This window comes from Mustela lutreola, chromosome 10 (genome assembly GCF_030435805.1).
Source record: "Mustela lutreola isolate mMusLut2 chromosome 10, mMusLut2.pri, whole genome shotgun sequence".
Taxonomy (NCBI): Eukaryota; Metazoa; Chordata; class Mammalia; order Carnivora; family Mustelidae; genus Mustela; species Mustela lutreola.
Genome location: NC_081299.1, coordinates 50,370,841 through 50,394,062, shown reverse-complemented (window position 1 = coordinate 50,394,062; position 23,222 = coordinate 50,370,841). Strand labels below are relative to the sequence as shown.

General features: G+C 38.9%; 1 protein-coding gene across 10 annotated transcripts in view; it reads right to left on the bottom strand.

Annotated features, from left to right (window-relative positions):
* Nucleotides 1-23,222, bottom strand: part of PATJ (PATJ crumbs cell polarity complex component) — a 377,446-nt gene that overhangs the window by 148,629 nt on the left and 205,595 nt on the right. For all 10 annotated transcript variants that reach the window (XM_059135624.1, XM_059135619.1, XM_059135627.1 and 7 more), the window contains one exon: nt 6,188-6,384. In XM_059135624.1, coding sequence (XP_058991607.1) covers nt 6,188-6,384 — 197 coding nt within the window. The remainder of the gene's footprint in view (nt 1-6,187; nt 6,385-23,222) is intronic.

The following is a 23,222-nucleotide window of genomic DNA, read 5'->3' as shown; positions in this document are numbered from 1 at the left end:
CCACCCAGAAAGAGGAGAATACGTTCTCCATTATTTCCTGCAGCTTGAAAACAAAACCTTAACTTCAGGAGGAAAGCTCCTAAGATTTGAAGTACAGAGAAGTTCTCAAATTGGGCAAGAAAAACCTCAAAAAAGGATTATTTTTCTTCTTCGATTCTTGAGGGATGGCTCTAATTTCACCAACTGCATTCTTTCCTAATTGAATTCAGAGCGGCATTCAATTTTAAAACGACAGTAAGAGCAACAAGGTATTGTATTCAGAAACTGTCTCAGCTAGTTTGAACTAGTACCAGGCCAACTGCATGAATCTAGATCTACTGAAACTATGAATGATGAGAGATTTACCTAGTACTTTTAAGTAAGTTCTATGCCCAATGTTGGGCTTGAGCTCACGACCCTGAGATCAAGAGGGCCACGTTCTACGACTGAGCCAGCCAGGAGCCCCACCTACTACCTTTTAGAATCATTATTAGTCCAGAATGAATCAGAGTCAGAAAAGGTAGTGTTTGCAGGCTGATTCTACCCCTTCCCACCTCAGCTTCCTTATCTGTAAAATGGGGATTAAAATAGCACCACTTTCATAGGTTTGTTGTAAAAGTCAGGAGAATCCACGGAAAGAACTTAGCACTGATTTGAAAACACTAAGTATTTGGTGTGAGCTCAATTCCTCGTATGGCTTCTCTAACCCCCAAAAGTTTTGTTAATGAGGACATCTTTTTGTCACTCATATTGGATATCACACAATGGACGAGACACAGACAGCTACTGATTATATCCCGAAATAACCAGGGCTGTACTTTGAAGCAAGGAAAATGTCACACACACAGCAGAGACCCCACTACTGTTGTATGTGTAAGGCTGTCCCGATAGGCAGCACCACATTCTTCTGTTGACTTCCAGAGTTGTGTATTAGGCTGTAGACTATTTTTAGAGTCCCCAAAGGGGGTCACTTTAGCTTTGCATATGGGAAGGTCATATTCAGGATCTGCTAACAGTATTTATTTTTGTCAGGCTTCATCAACCGTTTTTTAACAAGTGCCTTGAGCCATAACAAACATATCATACGTTACTTATTTAAAATGTCAAGTATGTTTTAACACTTATAAAACCATTGCCACAGGTCAATCCATTTATTTTTGCACTTTTAGCTATTACAAAATACCCACCTCTTAATAAAACTAGGGAAAATCATTTTATTGCAATTTTGCCCATCTTTTAGTCTTTTTTCTTCTCCTCAAACTGGTGTTTCTATAATGGGATGTTTTATTAAATGAGGTCTTTTAGGGCATAATTATTGCATTAAGAAGCACACTTTATAAAATTACATCCATGTATGGTAATAATGTGAAAGAGCCAACCTAAGAGGACAGATGCTTTTGACTGAGAATTAGAGCCTTATCTGTGGATGTACAAAAGCTAGTGATTTGTTTACTATTCTCCTGCATGTCTAAATCACATTGAAGTTCTTCCGGAAGATTTCAAGAATAATGCCCTGGCAAGAAGAGCGTGAGGAGTGGGTGCTGAGACCAGGGTGGTGTGCAGAGCCCTGAGGTAGAAGATTTCTCCTGACGCAGCTTCATGGATCAGGGCCAGTCACTAACATTTTATGTCAGGGTTTTATCCTCTTAAAAAATAAATATAATGAGACAATAAGATCTGAGTTTACCTGTGGTTCTATGTCTTCATCCCTGGCAGATATGGGAAGGCTTCATGCTTTTTATTTGCAGTGGGTCTTAAGTAAACATATTAGACATGGGGAAAATAACAACATTTAGCTTTGGCTCTGCTGCAGGTGAATGTTTCAAAGGGAACGCACGAGGTCTGTCTCACAGGGTGTGGGAGCAGATGAGCCTCGGCTCTCTGTGCTAGCCCTGTCCCTGGTCTGGCTTGTGTCCCCCACACTGCTGCTTCTGGCTGCTTTTGTAACCCGACAGATCACTCCAATCCCCCACCCGATGTTATCCACTCGCTCTTCCCTCACTTGCACTATAGGGAAGATTATAAATAAATCCTATATTCATAGGACAGCACCATGCCCAGGCCTGTGTATTTTCTGGGACTAATTGCTCAGGGAAAGCCAATACTCTGGTGCAAGTCTCATTCCAGTCTACATGGTAATTATATGCTAATGCCTTTTGAAATTAATTCAGAACCCCCCACACTGGCATCGCAGTAAAGAGTAAAGAAGCTGAGATTTAATCACATTGTCTTCTGGGGGCTTAATTTGAGATTTCTTTTATACATGAACTGGGCCATCGATTGGCAGAACTCGCTGGCTGCTCCTTTGCTGTTAACAATGCAGTCCCACAGCAACAAAACTGCTGGCCACTGGCGTGCAGAAAATCAGTCACGGCCAGGCTCTCGGAAAGAAGCAGAGCTTCTGACTTCAAAGAAGCGTGTTCGACCAAGTTCTTTTCTAAGTTCTACAAATTAGCCAAATATTTAGGCCTGAAAATAAGTCCGATCCACTCTAAATAAAAGGAGGCTCACAGCTGAGCAAGAACATTAACAACAGCAACAAAGTAGTCCTAAGAAATGGTAAGAACAAACGGTGGAGCTTTAGAAACAATCAAGACACAGTTACCTTGACCTCCTAGAGAAGCCGCAAAAATAAATGGAGTGTGGGTAGGTGAGAAAATATACAAGATTTGCTCTAGCCCAGAAATCCAGTAAGTATAATCTAAAAGCCCCCTATAAAAGCCTCCCACACAATGCAGTATCCTTCCACAACCCAACACACCGCAATATCCAAAGAACAGCCATTTTAACATGGGCTTGTATCTTTCCCAATACTCATTAAGTCAATTTCCTGTTCTCAGTTCGAATGGACATTGGATTTGATATCATGTGGTATACAAATTCCTCACATATTATAGAGGAATGATTAAAATTTTTTCTCAGCTATAAAAAGAAACAAGGGAAATTTTGCCCACATAAATTTTTTCCCGTCACCCCTGACCGAGAGCCAAAAGTCACATGAGACGATGGATTATAACTGCCTAAGAATCCCGTCTGTGCATTTTTCTGTTCTTTCGGTTTTTTAAGATGCTACATGAAGCTCTTGAGGAAGATGATTGCTTCCTTTTGGGACACACTTCCAGAGACACATGTACTCACACAAACTAAAAATACTCCCAATACACAAATCCATATGAAAATATTATTTTACAAACAGTATCAGATGCAATGTATTACTTTGTGCCAGATACTATGGCAAAATCTGACCTGTCTTCTCTCATTAGTTCTCACAATGCCCTCTGAAGTTTATGCTATACAATCTCTAGACTGAAAGCTCTATGAGAACAGGTACTATGGATTTTGTTCACCAATGTAAAATCAGCACCTTGCTCCTATACTGCTTCCTACATGACAGATGCATGGCAAGATACTTGCTGAATAAGTAATTTTCATTTGATAAAAGAGGCAACTGAGGGTTAGAGGAGATAAGTAACTAACCAAAGATATGAGAGGCTAGGATGTATGTTAGTTACAACATGTATCTATCAATTTTTTTTTTTTTTTTAAAGACAAGAGAATCGATGGGGAGTAGATGAGGGTCAATTTATTGACGTTTGCTCTTCTTGCCCTTTCCATTTCCACAAGAAGATCAAGTTGCTGAATAGCAACAAAAGGGCCAAATTCAGAGAGTAAAAAAAAAAAAAAAGACTAGGTGGGGTCCACTATGGCAAGATATTAATATCTGCTTTTAGACAATGAGCTCTTCCAGCCTCTGGCCTAGAAAACAGAGACTTGAATTTTCTGTCTGTAAGGGAGGAAATGTGATCTAATCAACAGTCAGCTATGTGTAGTGCATTGTGTGCAGTATGCCCCTTCTGAAATACAACTAATGGGTTAAGTTAAAGTAGCTCTTCCAAGTTCAGCACTCGCTGCCCTGTACCCATGGCAGACTTCTGTCTATGGACTGTAACACACTCATTGCTCTGCAGCCTCTGCTCATTCGTTACCCACATCTAATACAAATGTCAGGCAGAGAAATAAAATATTGGTGCTCCGGTTGGTCTAGATCCCATGGGCCATTATTCCATGTTGAGTCTTAGTAAAATAGAGAAACTAGAACTAGAATCTTCATGTTCTAAATTACAGCCTCTGGAACATTGTCATATACCATGCAAGAGAGGAAACCCATGCCTAGATCCATATGACACAACACAGTAACTTCAGATACATGATTTCCTAAAGACCAGAGCATCATAAATCTGGATTCTCATGGAGCTAAACGAAGGGGGTTTGGTGGACACACCACGGGGAACACAGTATACTTCAGTGGAACATGAATCTCAGAGTCCGGCAAGCCTGGGTTCTTACCAAACTTAGTAACATAGTTCTGTATTAGACAAGTGACTTACGTAGTTTTCTAATCCATAAAATGGGGACATGATGAGTACTTACCAGACAGGTCTCTTAAGAATACTGAAGTGTGGGGGGGGCACCCGGGTGGCTCAGTCAGTTAAGAATACTGAAGTGTGGGATACACTTCAGTGTGTATACATACAAGTGTGGGAGCACCTAGGTGAAGTCCCAGTAATAACTCAGTAAAATTATTTTTCACTTTCAGCTCGATGACCATCACTTTAATTTCATCACCGAAGGAGTCTCCAAGCATCAACCAAAGGAAACAAACTTCAAGTGATGAATTGTATTGCTTAATATGTATTGGGCTGCCTTTGATTTTTACGTATTTAATGATTATGCTGGTCACTGCTACTACCCAAGGTGGGTCCTTCTCATGATGCTGCATTACAAAAGAACAAGGAAGGTGATTCCAGAAGTGATTTCTTTGTGGATCTTTAAGATGGGGAGAAAGTATTGAGGCTTGGGAGAGAGGTGTGATACTAATGGTCTCACAGTGGTGTCTGACCAGTTTGGGCTGTATTTATTATTAAGCAAATCAGATTAGGGGTGACTGTAAAATGAAAAATCAGAAACCCTTGTTTTAAGTCAACAGTCTGATACTCAGTGCCTCTGTGATTTCTAGATCTTTAGATGTCCAAGGGCTGGAGCATTTTATTCAAGAGGCAGTACAGTGCACTGGTGAACAAAAGCTAAGAAGCTGAACTGCCTGAGAGTAAGTCCCAGCACCACTGTTTCCTTTGTGGCCCCACCAGAAAAAGAGGTTGCCGTAGCAGACATTGAGTATGTATTAGTTGCTGCTGCTGTCCTTCTGATTATTATATTTTTCATTTTGCAGTGCAATAATCTTTTCTGTTTCCTTCCTCTAGACTGTGAGCTCTCTGAAAGAAGGGACTAGATGTATTCTTCTTTCTTTCCATGTACAGTCCCAAGAGACACTCTAACGATGTTGGCTGAATGATGGACTGGAACAGCAAACGAACATCAAAGTGAGATCGACTCGGAACAGAAACCCTGACTTTAAGCTGAGGAAAATAAGAATAAATAAGATTACTGATGAAATCATCTAGAGAGGGTGCCTGGGGGGCTCAGTGGGTTAAGCCACTGCCTTCGGCTCAGGTCATGATCTCAAGGTCCTGGGATCGAGTCCCGCATCGGGCTCTCTGCTCAGTAGGGAGCCTGCTTCCTCCTCTCTCTCTCTCTGCCTGCCTCTATGCCTACCTGTGATCTCTCTCTGTCAAATAAATAAATAAAATCTTTAAAAAAAAAAAAAAAAGAAAGAAATCATCTAGAGAGTAATTCGCAAAGGACCAGCATCTCCTTAGCCTCTCTTAATCTCTATCCTGTTCCTAAATAAGGAATCAATGGGTCTTAAACCACATCACCAACTTCACAGGTAGTAACCAAGCCCTGACAACCAGTTCACAAAGTTCTATTGGTTCTAACACCTTCCCAAAAGACTAAACAAAAACAAAAACAAATGCCATATTTACGGTTTATTCTAAAGCTAAAGAAAAATTTGATAAATACTAATAGGTTACTACACAATTTAGTTTTGAACATTTTGAGTTTTATGTTAAAAACAAATTCTATTCTTTTTAATAGGCTTCATGAGATTTTAACTCAACAGTCAAATAACAGCAAATAACATTTCCAAGTGACAGTATGATTTCTGTTTTTCCTTTGGAAAGTGATTTTGAATAATTAAAGAAAACATAATTTTTAACATTCTTCACCATCACCTCATTTTCCTGCGGACTGTCCCCTTCACCTCTGCACCTTACCAAAAGAGAAATTACAAATCTGTGTCCCTTACCTCCAACAGTTCATCTCCAATACGCATTCGCCCGTCCAGGGCAGCAGGCCCTTCGGGGTTAATTCCCACCACGAATATGCTCATGCGTGACCGGTCCTTATTACCAGCAAGGCTGAGTCCAAGTCCATTCTTATCCTTTTCAAGCTCAATAATGTGCAATTCTCCAGGTAGGTCTGCATATCTTTGCCTGATTTTTTCTATTGTTAAAAAAAAAGGGGGGGATAAAAAAATTAAATAGAGCACTTAAATCTACATTACAAAAGCATCAGCATGTCCCCATCCTGACCCATGATGGTCCTCTTTTGAGAATGAAGTAGTTGGAGTCATTCATCACCTTACATAGGTTACAGTTAATTGTTCCATCTCCATTTAAAAAGTTTTAGTTCACCAATAAAATGTTCTCTGATTGTTCAGGTTCACATGAGCCCAGAGATGCTGTGCATTCCTTTCTTACCCAAAACAGTCAACACAATGTTGTAGAAACCCTAGCCTCCCTACCTCCCTCCAAAAACAGAGGGGGTGAGTGGGAAACAAAGAATATATACAGAGCATCAGCTCTGTGCCAAGAAAGTGTTTGGTCCTGCATAATATAAGACCATAATGCTTTGAAACTCGAACTCAATCACAAGAAGAAAGTTGGAAAGAACTCAGATACATGAAGGCTAAAGAGCATCCTACTGAAGAATGAATGGGTCAACCAGGAAATTAAAGAAGAATTTTAAAAAATGATAGAAATAAATGAAAATAAAAACACAACTGTTCAAAACCTTGGGATCCAGCAAAGGCACTCCTAAGAGGAAAGTATATAGCAATACAAACCTTTCTCAAGAAACAAGAAAGGTCTCAAATACACAACCTAACCCTGCACTTAAAGGAGTTGGAGAAAGAACAACAAAGAAAGACTAAACCCAACAGGAGAAGAGAAATAATAAAGATCAGAGAAGAAATCAATGAAACAGAAACCAAAAGGACAGTAGAACTGATCAATGAAACTTAGAAGAGATCATATGAAACTAGGTGCTGGTTCTTTGAAAGAATTAATAAGATTGATAAACCCCTGGCCAGATTTATCAAAAAGAAAAGAGAAAGGACCCCCAAAAATGAAATTGTGAATGAAAGAGGAGAGATCACTACCAATACCAAAGAAAGACAGACAATTATAAGAACATATTATGAGCAACTGTATGCCAATAAATTAGATAATCTGGAAGAAATGGATGCATTCCTAAAGATGTATGAACTACCAAAAGTGAACCAGGAAGAAAGAGAAAACCTGAACAGACCCAGAACCAGAAAGGAAATTGAACCAATAACAAAAATCTCCCAACAAACAAGAGCCCAGGGCCAGACGGCTTCCCAGGGGGAATTCTACCAAACATTTAAAGGAGAATCAATACCTATTCTTCTGAAACTGTTCTAAAAATAGAAATGGAAGGGAAACTTCCAAACTCATTTTATGAGGCCAGTATTACCTTGATCCAAAACTGGACAAAGACCCCATCAAAAAGGAGAATTACTAATACCCCTGATGAACATGGATGCAAAAATTCTCACCAAAATACTAGCCAACAGGATCCAACAGTACATTAAAAGAATTATTCACTACAACCTATTCCTGGGCTGCAAGTTCGGTTCAATGTCTGTAAATCAATGTGATACACCACATTAATAAAAGAAAGAACAAGAACCATATGATACTCTCAATAGAGGCAGAAAAAGCATTTGACAAAGTATAGCATCCTTTCTTGATCAAAACTCTTCAAAGTGTAGGGATAGAGGGTACCCACCTCAATATCATAAAAGCCATCTACGAAAACCCACAGCAAATATCATTCTCAATGCAGAAAAACTGAGAGCTTTTCCCCAAAGATGAAGAACATAGCAGGGATGTCCACTATCACCAACACTGTTCAACATAGTACTAGAAGTCCTAGCCTCAGCAATCATACAACAAATAGAAATAAAAGCCACCCGAATCGGCAAAGAAGTAGTCAAACTTTTACTCTGCAGATGATATGATTCTTTATGTGGAAAACCCCAAAGACTCCACCCCAAAACTGCTAGAACTCATACAGGAATTCAGTAAAGTGGCAGGATATAAAATTAATGCAGAGAAATCAGTTGCATTTCTATACACCAATAAGACAGAAGAAAGAGAAATTTAGGAGTCGATCCCGTTTACAATTGCACTCAAAACCATAAGATAACTAGGAATAAATCTAGCCAAAGAGGCAAAGAATCTGTACTCAGAAAACTATAGAAGACTCATGAAAGAAACTGAGGAAGACACAAGGAAATGGAAAAATGTTCTATGCTCAGGGACTGAAAGAATAAGTACTGTGAACATTCAATCCCTATCAAAATACCATCCCTATCAAAATGCAATCCCTATCAAATGCCATCAACTTTTTTTACAGCGTCAGAACAAATAATCCTAAAACTTATACAGAACCAGAAAAGACCCCAAATAGCTACAGGAATGTTGGAAAATAAAAGCCAAGCTGGTAGCATCAGAATTCCAGACTTTAAGCTCTATTACAAAGCTGTAATCTTCAAGAAAGTATGGTACTAGCACAAAAACAAACACATAGAGCAATGGAACAGAATAGAGAGCCCAGAAATGTACCCTCAACTCTACGGTCAACTAATCTTCGACAAAGCAGGAAAGAATGTCCAATGGAAAAAAGACAGTCTCTTCAACAAATGGTGTTGGGAAAACGGGACAGCCACATGCAGAAGAATGAAACTGGACCATTTCCTTATACCACATACAAAAATAGACTCAAAATAGATGAACGACCTCAATGTGAGATAGGAAACCATCAAAATCCTAGAGCAACACATAGGCAGCAACTTCTCCAACCTCAGCAGCAGCAACTTCTTCCTAGGCACATAGCCAAAGGCAAGGGAAGCAAGGGAAAAATGGACTATTGGGACTTCATCAAGAGAAAAAGTTTTTTGCACAGCAAATAAACAGTCAACAAACCCAAAAGACAATGGACAGAATGGGGAAAAGATATTTGCAAAAGTCATATCAGATAAAGGGCTAGTATCCAAAATCTATAAAGAACGTATCAAACTCAACATCCAAAGAAGAAAAAATCCAGTCAAGAAATGGGCAGAAGATACGAACAGACGTTTCTGCAGAGAAGACATCCAAATGGCCAACAGACACAAGAAAAAGTGCTCAACATCACTCAGCATCAGGAAATACAAATCAAGGGGGCACCTGGGTGGCTCAGTGGGTTAAAGCCTCTGCCTTAGGCTCAGGTAATAATCCCAGGGTCCTGGGATAGAGCCCCACATCAGGCTCTCTGCTCGGTGGGGAGCCTGCTTCCCCTCCTCTCTCTCTGCCTGCCCCTCCTCCTACTTGTTGTGATCTCTGTCAAGTAAAAAAATAAAATCGTAAAAAAAAAAAAAAAAAGGAAATACAAATCAAAACCGCAGTGAGATACGACTTCACACCAGTCAGAATGGCTAAAATTAACAAGTCAAGGAACTACAGATGCCGGTGAGGATACACTGTTGGTGGGAATGCAAGCTGGTGCAGCCACTCTGGAAAACAGTACGGAGGTTCCTCAAAAAGTTGAAAATAGAGCCGCCCTACAATCCAGCAATTGCACCGCTAGGTATTTACCCCAAAGATACAAATGTAGTGATCCGAAAGGGCACGTGCACCCCATTGCTTATAGCAGCAATGTCCACAACTCCACAGATGAATGAATAAAGATATAGTATATAGATACAATGGAGTATTATGCAGCCATCTAAAAATGATATCTTGCCATTTGCAACAACATGTATGGAACTAGAGGATATTATGCTGAGTGAATTAAGTCAATCAGAAAAAGACAATTATCATATGATCTCACTGAGATGAGGAATTTGATAAACAAGGCAGAGGACCATAGGTGAAGACAGGAAAAAATGAAACAAGACAAAACCAGAGAGGGAGACAAACCATAAAAGACTCTTAATCTCAGGAAACAAACTGTGGGTTAGTGGAATGGAGGGGAATGAGAGGATGGAGTAGCTGGGTGATGGCTACTGGAGAGGGTATGTTCTACGCTGAGCACTGTGAATTGTATAAGACTGATCAATCACAGACCAGTACCCCTGAAACAAATAATACATTATATGTTAATGAGAGAGATAGATAATGTGATAATAGAATTTTAAAAAAGGAATCTTAACTTTCACAGATAAATATTATTATTAATAATAAAGAACACATTTAGCAAAATAGAGTAAAAATGTAACAAAAATGCCTTCTAGATAGGAAAAAATAATGTCATATTAACAAGCTTATTATATTAACAAGTAATTATTATTAATTATATTAACACATAAATAAGTTCAAAGTGTTTTTGTTGGTCAACCAAGAATAAGATACTATGTGGGTATTTTAATGAATAGAGACCTATAAGACATGCATATAAGATGCTTACAATAGCAACATAAGGTAAACAAACAAATACCATAAATATTTGACAATTACAATTATTCAAACAGAAGTTCCAATCACCACAAGGGCTGGTCACGGAATAATTACTAAATTAACTGCATGAACTTTAACTTCTTTCACAGTTTTAAGAACTGGTGTTTTCTAAAAGAGATCTGACAGAAACAGCAGAATTTGTGAAGGGTTTTGAACAGGGTACAGAAGTTTGTTATGAAAAGACAAATCCTGTAGGCAGAATGCATGTGGAGAAGCATATATGGTGGTGGAGCAAGGAGAAGGATATCCACTCAGATATCAACTGAAAATTCTTTGATTTGGTGGGTCGGTGGTAAGAAATTACAGAAGTGGTCTGGGGTCCCCCCAAGGATGGGCCTTGAGGGGACACTTATTGTAAGATCTCTTTTTCCAGATTCAACCAGACCACTAAATGCTTTCATCTGCTTTGTTTGGTGGAGGTGCAGGGTAAGACAGTTAAGAAATGCTACTACATGCGGTGCCTGGGTGGCTCAGTCATTAAGCATCTGCCTTCAGCTCACATCATGATCCCAGGGTTCTGGGACTGAGCCCCACATCAGGCTCCCTGCTCAGTGGGGATTCTGCTTTTCCTCCTCCCACTTCCTCTGCCTATGTTCCCTCTCTTGCTGTCTGTCAAATAAATAAAGTCTTAAAAATAAATAAATAAGCAAATGCCACTACAGCTAAGGAAAAAAAATAGACTAAAAATTTTAATATATCTCCTCAGAAAATAATAAAACAGAAAGATTATTTTAAAAAGATACTGAAGACTTTAATACCATCCTTAAGTTCAATGTAACAGATATAAGACAATGCTACATCAGACAGAAAATACATACATCTGAGGAGGCATACACAGAAAAATTACAAAAATAGACTGTGTGTTGGGCCATAAAAGAATTTTCAATAACTCTTACAGAATCAGTATCATATAGACTAGGTCTTCAGACAGTACAATAAAACTATGAAAAAACTGTAAGTTAATGACAAAAAATAACTTTAAAACTCCATGGTGTCTAGAAATACATTAATGTTAGTGAAAAGTTCAAGACTTAAAAGGGAACAATAAAGGAAATTTAAAAATACAGTATTAACAGTTGAATAAAAATGTTACTTAGATGTCAAAATTGAAGGATTCAGCTAAAGCAGAACTTAGAAGGCTAGTTACAGTTCGGAGCAATTTTTTCAGAAAACAAGATAAGTTAAATAATAATAAGCCCAAGAAGTTAGAAAAAGAGCTACCTAGCAAATGCAAAGGAAAAAGAGAAAAGAGTAAAACAAGGGTAAGTATTAATGAAAACAGAACCATCACCATCAATCAAAACCGAACAATCCACAAAACAAAAACACTACAATAGGGATCAATGAAGCTAAGACCTAGTTCTTTGAAAACATTAACAAGACAGACACTGCAAAAACTGATCAGGGGAAAAAATTAGATGAGAGAAATTCTTGAACTAGAAAGGGGAAACAACTACAGACCTATCTATAAAATAAGAAAATTGTAAATAGTGGATTGGCATGAAATGCTGGCACACCTGAACATCTAGGAGACAGATAAATTCCTCAAAATTTAAAGTACCATATTTAGTGTAAGAATACATGTGAAACTGCAATAAACTGGAAATTATTAAAGAAACTGAAATGGTAGTCAAGGATATTCCCTCTAAGAAAAATAACAACCCTCCCCCCTCAGTTCAAGATAGTTTTATACTGGAATTCTGTCAGATTTCAAGTTTTAATCAATTATATCTATATAAGCTGTTCCAGAACAAGCGTGGGGGGAAGGTTATCCACTTCATATTTTGAGGCTGGTATAATCCTGATTCCCCTTCCAAAAATACAGACAAATCAAGAAAAGAAAATTATAGTCTTATTTAACTTAGGGTCATAGATGTAAAATTATTTTTAAAAATAATTAAATTGAAAGCATATTGAATATTAATTTGATCTCTATGATATAGCTAGTATTTGACCCTTTTCTGACCTAAGAAACAGCAATTTTATATGATTCAACTTAAAAATATATTATAAATAAGGGCATATTCCAGGAATGCAAGGATAGCTAAATATCAGGAATTTTTTCAAGGAAATTATCACATTGATAAATTAAAGCAGGCTGGACAATTATGTTAATAGAGAAAAGCATTTGAGAAGGTACATTATCTAGTTAAGATTTTTTTTAAACTCCAAACTGTTGGCAAACTAGAATAGAAGATATTTTTTCTGGACTTAAACTGACAAATAAAAATACAACAGGAAAAAAATATTTGCATATTTAAAACAAACAGGGAATTAATAAACAGAGAAGCAGAAATAGGTTAGCAACCTCAATAGAAATCTGGTCAAAAGATACAAAGCTCAAAAGGCTAACAGACTTGGGGCACCTGGGTGACTCAGTGGTTAAGCCTCTGCTTTTGGCTCAGGTCATAATCTCAGGGTCCTGGGATCAAGCCCCACATTGGGATCTCTGCTCAGCAGGAAGCATGCCTCTCCTTCTCCCTGCCTGCCTCTCTGCCTACTTGTGATCTCTCTGTCAAATAAATAAATGAAATCTTAAAAAAAAAACAAAAAAAAAAAAAGCTCACAGACTTAGGAAAAAATGCTCAAGTCCGTTAGTAATTATTGAAATGCAAATTACAGTGAGATACCAGTTTTTACTATTAGCTGGCAAATATCTGAAAGCTACATCACTAAGCCTTAGTGAAGCTATGAGGAAGATGCAACAGGAATCTTTGGCACTGCCCTAGGAGTGTTGAATCGCACAGCCTTTTGGACAGCAATCTGACAGTACTCAATCCAGTGAAGCATACACATATTCTACAAACCAGCAATTCCGCTCTTGGGAATATCCTAACAAATTCTTACACAGGTCTTTAGGGGATGTTATTGGAGACAGCAGGGGAGTTGGCAGTAATTTGAGTATGCGTCAGTGGGAGAGCGGATAGAGGAAATGTGGCGGATGGACATCACAAGCAGAAATAATTAACTGGAAGTAGTGACACAGAGATTTTCAAACAGAGAGGAAAACAGTGGGTCAATACCATTATGCAAATTAAGATTACTGCACAAAAAAAATTACATGTTTTGGAAGTACATACTCAAAGTCAGAAATATTTAACACATTAGAATTGTTAATGATGGTGGGTGGGAAAAAACAGGAATACAGAGAACAAAAACAACTAGTGAGGGATCCCAGCAGACTAACAATGGTAACATGATATGAAAGATTATACTTAGTGTGATTCCCTGCCCCTGAAGCCTAAAAAAATAAAGACGCTGAGAAAAGCTTCAGTGTAATATTAATATAAAAAGGCTTCCAGGTTCAAAACTTGTCTGACTTGTTCAACTTTCAGAGAAAAAAATTAACCTTCATGGCCGATAACCATATATGCAAATGTTTAGACGTCTCAATGATTAATGGCAAGAGGGACCTTCCATTAGTAAAATATGGCTCCATGTTTGAGTTATGAACAACTCAAATTAACTGCTACAAATGGTGAATCAGTATGTTCTTGTGGCAGAACAGGAAGAGCAGACGCTGAAGGGCCAGAAGAATTCAGTCAACCCTAGAGGACACGCCTATAACATCCCTGGTTCCTCGGACCAACTATGGAACCTCCACAGACAGCAGTTTGTTCGTAAAATGGGGTTCTTACTCTGAAAGTGGATGTTAGCTAAAAATGCCTAAGGATACAGGGTCCCAAGAATGTGAAGTGAAAAATACAGCCATGACTTTGTTTCCATGATTTAATTTTGTTGAAGTTTTAAGTTAGCCTCAGTTAGTGCCAAAGCTGTTTCTTCTTTAAATTTGTCTGTCTTGAGGAGAATTGAGCCTTGAGAAAGGAAACAGTGCTCATCCCTCCAACCCCAACAATGACATGAAGGAAGTAGGCACACAGTCCTCAATGGGAATCACTAGGGGAAGGGGCTAGCCTCACTGTCCCTAACATTCTCTTCCCAGAGTTACTCGTTCTGAGGAGCCCTGGGACAAGGTGCAGAGGAATACCACCACTGAATCCAGTGTTTGTCTGGATTCAAGCCACCATTGAGGTGGTTTTAAAATTGTGTGCTAGTAAAGTGTGAAATTAAACTTTTTTTTTTTTTAACCAGCAAAAATGGGTTTATTTGGGAAGAATAGAGAATTGCAATCAGAGATGAACAAACTATAGCAAACACCACAGGCGTGGCATGTCCCAGAATCAGACCTTTAATTCAGAGAAAACAAAGAAACTACATAAACCTACATTCTCTTATCTCAACTCCCCGCTGTCACCCCCAGATTCTATTTTATAAATAAAAGACTGAAGAAATGAAAATTCTGTATAAGGTTATGAAGCTAATTAACAGCTAGAAACTACAGTCTGCTAACATATGGGTAAATTCTTTCTCTACCAAATCATGTTCAATTTCTCCAATAACATTTAAAAAAATTTTTTTTATTTATGAGCAAGAAAGCAAGGACCCGAAAGACAGCATGAGCAGGGGGAGGGCCAGAGGCAGAGGGAGAAACAGACTCCCCGCTAGGCAGGGAGCCTGCCCTGGGACTCAACCCCAGGACCACCAGATCAAGACCTGAGCTGAAGGCAGACACCCAACGGCTGAGCCACCCAGGCACCCCATCCAATAACATTTCTGAAGAATGAGAATTCAGATCTCCCCTCAGTTAAAGAAACTATCTTTAGAATGCACACAGTACCTCCTTACATGAAAGAAACATCTCATAGCCTGCCATGTCCCTATACCTTGGTAAACACCTCCATCTGTACGATAGCAGACTGACAGAGAGGAAAGGTGATTTGGTGAGTGTTTGGGCCATGTCTGCTGAGTCCAAGTGCTGTGCTTTCTTCATCACACCACAACTATCTCTTAGACTGGGAGAATTTTAAATAAGAAGAGGATCCCCCCAAAAGAGCTCAGACAGTGATTCCCAGGCCTAGTCTGCTTAGAATTGCAAGGTAATAACATCCTTAGAGCCTATAAAACAGAATCATGACTGGGCTCTGCCCACTGAGATCTGGAACCAATGACACGGAGTGAAGTTTAGTAATCGCATAAAGTTCTCTTTGTAACAAGGTCCTGAGATAATTCTCATGGGCACTTAGATCTGTAAATATCAGATGAATCTTCCATGCAATACAAAAATTGTTTCTACAGTGATGACAGTTGACCATAAAGTTCACAGATGCCAAAATTTAAGGCAGCTTTTATTTTTAAAGATTTTATTTAGTTGGCAGGGAGAAAGCACATGCTGGGTGAATGGCAGGCAGAGCAAGAAATAAGCTTTCTGCTGAGGAACGAGCCTCATGCAGAACTCAATCCCAGGACCCCAGGATCATAACCTGAGTGAAGGCAGATGCTTAACCGACTGAGCCAGGCAGACACCCTATAAGGCAGTCTTTAAATACATTCTTCACAAGACTAATCGAATATTGAGAGTATCTCTGCTTCCATGATCACGCCTCAGGATTACAATAAGAAACGTTTCCACTGTATAATAGGTGACTTTAGGATCTCAGTCTCCGCCTTTCTGCTTCTAGCTCCCACCCACTCAGGTTGCCTCCCTCCCTCTCCTATCTCAGATATTTCCTGCCCTTTCCATGACTACTCGTCTCTACTCTGCAGCTGTAATAAAAGGTGAGCAAGATTTTCAAAAGGGGAGGAAGAAAACAAAGTTCGTCTTTGCAGGGGAAAAGGAGAGGTGAACACTCATCTTTGAAAAATCAAGACACTGCATGCCAGCTTGTTAATTCAGAATCTGAGCAGCTGTAGTTGGGCTCCTCTGGGCTCCCCCGGCTGAGTCAGCACTAACTGTTCAGCAGTGTCAGTGGGGGACGGTGGGGAGGGGGAGGCTCTGCTGCAGGGGAACCCTATACTGCCTGGTATTTGCTTTGGGGGCAACTGGGAGGGGTTTCCAGGATAACCAGTAGCTAAGCAAGGGGTACTTCCTCAACTGAGGAAGGCAGTAAGTGGGAAGAAAACGGATGAAGGGAATGGTTTTCTTCATTGAAGAATGAAGAATGGTTTTCTTTTTTTCAGTTTCACAAACAATACAGTTAAAGAGGTGGAGCCATTGACATTCTCCCCTGAAATTAAGAGGGCAGAACCCATACTTTGCTTCCAGTACACAAGCACACGTACATACCTGCAGGAATTATGTTAAGTATCAGCTTTCAGCAACAAAATAGTACACGTGTTTACAACGATCTAGGATCTTACCATCCCCATCACTAGCATTTTCTGGAAATGTTTGTGATAAATAGTGAACCTTGTGCTGATTTTCAATGACTTTCACGATGTATAAGTCAAGTGGCAGTCGTTCCTATCTCAAATAATGTAATCTCAAATAATGTAGACACCCTTCCATTTCTAAATACAAATCACATTAGGATATAAGGAACCTACCTACTTTGTTGGGACCAGGCTTTAAGTTCCCCTGAATGAACATCAGCCTAGAATAACTAGAGAGAGAGAGGAGTCTTTTCTCTCAGTTGAACAGTCATGCTTGTTTTAAACATGGATTTTCTAGCCTCGTGGCAGTGCTCACTGAAGAAAGGAATGTCAAGTTGCTCGTAATTCTGTATCAAAGCAACAATGTCTTTTCCTTGTCGAAAAAAGCCAGTAAGATTTCTTTCCTGTGATCTCAGGGTGTTTTCCTATCATCACAGGATAGCAGGTGTTGCTAAGTAACAGAGCCTTTCTCCCTAGAAAGAAACTTAATTCAAGTCATTGCCCAGTATTTTAATAGAAAATGTTCAACAAACCAGAATAATGATCTGATACAGTTTCAGAAGCATTTAGTTATCTGGTCTGTTTTTAAATAACAAAAAATAATACAGAGAAAATATATAAATACATTTCCTTTACAATAAGTAGAAGGATCCCAGTTTTAAATAATCAGGTTATAATAAACATTTCAATCTAATTTTATGCAGTTACCAACTTTTAATTCTCTATGAGTTGGCAAGCACATGCGGATTTGAGAAGTAAAAACACATGAAAAGGGGCGCCTGGGTGGCTCAATGGTTTAAGCCGCTGCCTTCGGCTCGGGTCATGGTCTCAGGGTCCTGGGATCGGGTCCCGCATCGGGCTCTTTGCTCAGCAGGGAGCCTGCTTCCCTCTCTCTCTCTCTCTGCCTCCCTCTCCATCTACTTGTGATTTCTCTCTGTCAAATAAATAAATAAAATCTTAAAAAAAAAAATAAAAAAATAAAAACACATGAAAAAAATAACTAATCATAAAAAAACAGCATATGAACTTCAATAGTAAGAAGCAAATCTCAAGTCAAAGTCCAGACCAAATAGAGCAAATAATGAAAATAAGTCAGTGTAAAGAAACTATATCTTACATAACAACAAATAAACACACTTCCCTCTAACATGCTGTATGTAGGTGCTTTTGTTAGTATATAAATATGATCATATTATATGAATCTATAAATAGAAATTAACAATTGAAACACACAAACAAGAATAAGGCTTGAATCAGGTACTATCAAAAGCATAAGAAATCCCCAATATGACTGGGATCTTTCAGTCACATAACAGCAAAGATTCAACTTCTATATTCAGTACCTAAAAGCATAAGAAACACAATTCGTTTGGAGAGAGAAGGAAACCAGGCCAGGGCATCCACAAACAAGATACCAAGGATCACTGAGGTTAATCACAAACTAATGGTGAAATCAGGAGCAGAATCCCCACGTGCTCATTGATTAGCTTAAGTATTCTAAGTCTCAGCTATTGGGGCAATTAGGCCCAATAAACGGAAGTTAGAGGTGAGCTACTTTCACCTCTTATGTTCATAAATCTCACTTCAATCCCTTATTTCATGTTGTGAGAAAACTGACCACTCTGCCAAATCCCTCTGATAATGAGGGATATGGGGTAAGGTAAACATTCAATGGGGGAACACACAATTAGAAAACAGTTTATCTACAAAGAACAGGCTCCTTGACCACCTTTAGGTTTAAACTAAGGAATGAAATTAGTTTAGTACAGAGAAAAAGTTTATCTACCCTAATTAGGGAGGATGCTCACATTTGTACCTATGCTCAAACACAAAGGTTCACACAATCCAGTCTTGATGGCTATCTATGTTCACGGAAGCTTTCTGCAAGAGCACCAACTCACGCAAAGCAGTGTTTCCCAAAGTCCACAGATCACCTAAAGTAGTTCTGTAGAAAAATCACCTGTCTGGGCTCCATGTCTTACTTACAAAATCTAAATTTGGGGATGCAGACAAGGAATCACCACTTTTTTTTGTTTTGTTTTTAAATAAAGATCTCTAATTCACATTTAAAAAAAAAAATACTAAAGGGGCGCCTGGGTGGCTCAGTGGGTTAAGCCGCTGCCTTCGGCTTGGGTCATGATCTTGAGGTCCTGGGATCGCATCGGGCTCTCTGCTCAGCGGGGAGCCTGCTTCCCTCTCTCTCTCTCTCTGCCTGCCTCTCTGTCTACTTGTGATTTCTCTCTGTCAAATAAATAAATAAAATCTTTAAAAAAAAAATTAAAAATTTAAGACATATCCCCCTTCAAGTTTCAAATGCTGTTGTGGACCTTCAAGATGACTGAAAACAGGGTATACAAAACGATTTGTTTATCTCTGACTTTAGGTTTTTCCCAAGTCTTGAGAGAAGCCAGGAAAAATACTCTGATTTTGCAAACAGCCCTGAAAAAAGCCAAATACAATTTTAAAAACACTCTTTACAATCATTTGTTGCACATTTTTGGTATCAGGAGAACACAGAGTACGGTTCTTTAATCACTATAAAAGCACCGAACAGCAAGCTCATGATGGTGACCGTGTGGGAGAAATGTACTGCGGTCATGCGATTTTGCTCCCTGCAGAGATGCTCAGCAAAGCTCCACCCTGGCAACAGATCAGGAAATCAACAGTGGCACTGACAGCACTAAGGTGTTTAATTACATTTTCTGGAAGGGAAAAAAGTGGCAGTTTGCAGTAATTAAAGATAATCACAGTGGAATGTAGAAAAAGGAATGTAACACGGTATTTTCCAAGGTTACCTGGTCCCATTAAGTGACTGATTCTTTGGAAGCAAACATCCCTCTGCATACTTGTTTAGGAAGCCATCTCGCTTTGTCTGCCCAGGGCCCTGTACATACATATTAGTTCCAATAACCATCAGAGCAAGGTTTAGGGAAGACGCAGATCTAGCTGAGATCTGACAGTATTTTATGTAGTCATCGTTAGCGGTTTAGTGGTTACATTTCCCAACTACCACGAAAGAAGAAACAACGTCTGTTTGTGTAGGCAGAGTTCTTGGCCCAGAGCAGGTGCAGCATAAATATATGAATAAATTATGGAAACAAAAATTTACAAATTTGTCATTATCTGAATTGGTCAATAAATTGACCTTAGCTTAACTAAGTGTCTGCCTTTGGCTCAGGTCATGATCTCAAGGTCTTGGGATCAAGTCCCGCATCAGGCTCCCTGCTCAGAGGGGAGTCTGCTTTACCCTCTTATTCTCCCTCTCTGCTCTCTCTCAAATAAATAAATAAAATCCTAAAAAAAAAAAAAAAAAGAACTGAATTATAATAAAAGACTCCAAGATTAAACTGAGAAGAACATCTTTTCTGGGTAATTAACAAGCTTCATCTTCATTAGAAACATTATCAGTTAGGTATACGGAACCAGATGCAGTCAGAACAAAAATACAGGAGGTTTATTGTCATAAAGATCTTCACCAAAAGGCCCATAATGAAGTCAGAAAGTGCTACTGTTCGAATCCCATCAATGCCACATTATCTCTGACTTCCCCCAAGCTACTTAGCTTTAAATTGCTATCTTTAAAATAAGATAACCTTTCCTGTCCTAAGAATTTGAGAAGACAGAATTAAAGAACATACTAAAATGTTTAGTTTAATACCTAGCACACAAAAGCTTTATTCCCTAACCAGCCAAAACTTTCCTTGTTTATGTCTTGCAGTTGGAGAGCATCTGAATGTACCATATAAACCAGCTTTAATTACATGCACTGCTTATTAAAATTATCATTTTTATTTTAAAAATGAGGAAACAGGTTATGAGAATTTAAGTACCATGCATAAGGTTGCACAGTACATTTAATTTTTAAATAATAACACAGACATAGCCCATAAGACTTTTAAAATCATTTTGGAAGACAGATCAATACTAATTCCATAATTTGTCATGATTTAAACATAATTAATTTTGTTCAAGTGATTTTAAGCAATAGAAAACTGGTTTAAGGGGTGCCTGGGTGGCTCAGTGGGTGAAAGCCTCTGCCTTCAGCTCAGGTCATGATCTCGGGGTCCTGGGATTGAGCCCCGCATTGGGCTCTATGCTCAGCTGGGAGCCTGTTTCCTTCTCTCTCTCTCTGCCTGCCTCTCTGCCTGCTTGTGATCTCTGTCTGTCAAATAAATAAATAAAATCTTAAAAAAAAAAAAAGCACTAAATTACTATTTATAAAAAAAAAAGAAAACTGGTTTAACATTTCATCTACAGCATGTGAGATTCCATGATATTTTATTTTATTTATTTATTTTTTTAAGTGAATCTCTGTTTTTCTTTTTTCTTTCCTTTTCTTTTTATTTATTTGACAGAGAGAGAGCACAAACACAAGCAGGCGGAGGGGCAGAGGGAGAAGTAGGCTTCCCACTGAACAAGGAGACCCATGTGGGGGCTTGATCCCAAGACCCTGAGATCATGACCTGAGCTGAAGGCAGATGCTTCACCAACTGAGCCACCCAGGCGCCCCTTCCATATTTTAAACAGAGCTTAGGGAAAGAAACCAGTCACTGGAAAGATCTCCTTTACTTCTGCAGCAAGCCGATGGCACATTCACATGTTTCCATTCTAGCGGGAGGCTACTTGGTGCAATGGAGAAAAGCAGCACAACTTGTTGAAGAAGCTGGACTCTACGTTCTAGCCATGAAAACTTGGGCATATTATTTACTTTTACCCCAGCCTCTGTCTGGTCATGAGTCAAATGAAAATAATCTTGCTAGGGCACCTGGGTGGCTCAGTTGGCTGCCTTTGGCTCAGGTCATGATCCCAGGGTCCTGGAATTGAGCTCCGCATCCGGCTCCTTGCTCAGCGGGAAGCCTGCTTCTCTCTCTGCCTCTGCCTACTTGTGTTCTCTCTCTCTTTCTGACAAATAAGCAAATAAAGTCTTTGAAAAAAAAAAAAAGAAGAAAGAAGAAAATAATCTTGCCTGCCTTTAGCATCTCATAGGAGATTTTTAAAGTGATCAGATGAGGAGTACTTGTGAAACTGTCTTAAAAACAGTCATGCTTTAAAACGATGTAAAGAAGCTGGCAATCTTCTTATATAAAGATTTTGGTTTTGAGGTTTTTTTTTCTTTTTTAAATAACAATTTATTGAGAATAAGACAGCAGCATCCCCTGGTAAAATTTCTACTTCAATTGACAACTAAACCCGGGGAGTGAAAAATTTCAGAGGTATCTTATAGTTCTGCAATTTGGACACTGACTACTTGGATGGTGATATCTTCTGAACAGTTCAGAATGTTCTTGGCTAAAAGTTAACTCCTTGGGGGGAAGGAGAAATGAGCAGGTGGAACACAAAAAATTTTTAGGGCAGGACGTTATTCTGTAGGGTACTGTAATGGCGGATACATATTATTATATATTTGCCAAAACCCACAGACTACAACACCAAGAGTGAACCCTAATGTAAATTTTGGACTTTGAGTGATAATAATGTGACACTGTAGGCGCACTGATTACAAAAATTGCCACTTGCTGATAGTGGTGGAAACTATGAGGGTGGAGGGAGTGGGAGAGAGTGGGGTTGGCAGGAGATATATGGAAACTTTATTATATTTTCTGCTCAATTTTGCTGTGAATGAAAACTATTCCAAAAAATGAAGTCTAAGGTAAATAAGGAAATAAAAAGTATATTATCCAAAACTATACACCTACTAGAAGAAAGGTAAGGGGAAAAACTTCCCGACTTCCTATTTGGCCATGATTACCTTGCTAGGACGCCAAAGGCAACAAAAGCAAAACCAGACAACTGAGACGACTTCAAATTTACAAACTTTTGTTCATCAAAGAACACAATCAACAAAATAAAAAGGCAACTTATGGAATGGGAGAAAATATTTGCAAATCACATACTGATAAGGGGTTAATACCCAGAATATGTAAAAAGATCCCACAACTTAACAATAACAAAAAATGAAATAACTCAATTTAAAAATAGACAAAGGACTTGAATAGACATTTTTCCAAAGGCGATCTACGAGCGGCCAGCAAACCAATGACAAGTTGCTCAGCAGCACTAATCCTCAGGGAAATGAAAATCAAAACCACAGTGAGATAGCACCTCCTTCCCATGAGGATGGTTACTATCAAAAGGAAGAAGTTTCGGTAGGGATAGGGAGAAGTTGGAATCCTCCTACACTGTTGGTAGGATTGTAAAATGGTGGCGTCCCTCTGGAAAACAGTACGAAGTCTCCTCAAAAAAAAAAAAAAGAAGAAGACCATATGATCCAGTAATCCCACTTCCGGTATATATCCAGAAGAACTGAAAGTAGGGTCTTGAAGAAAT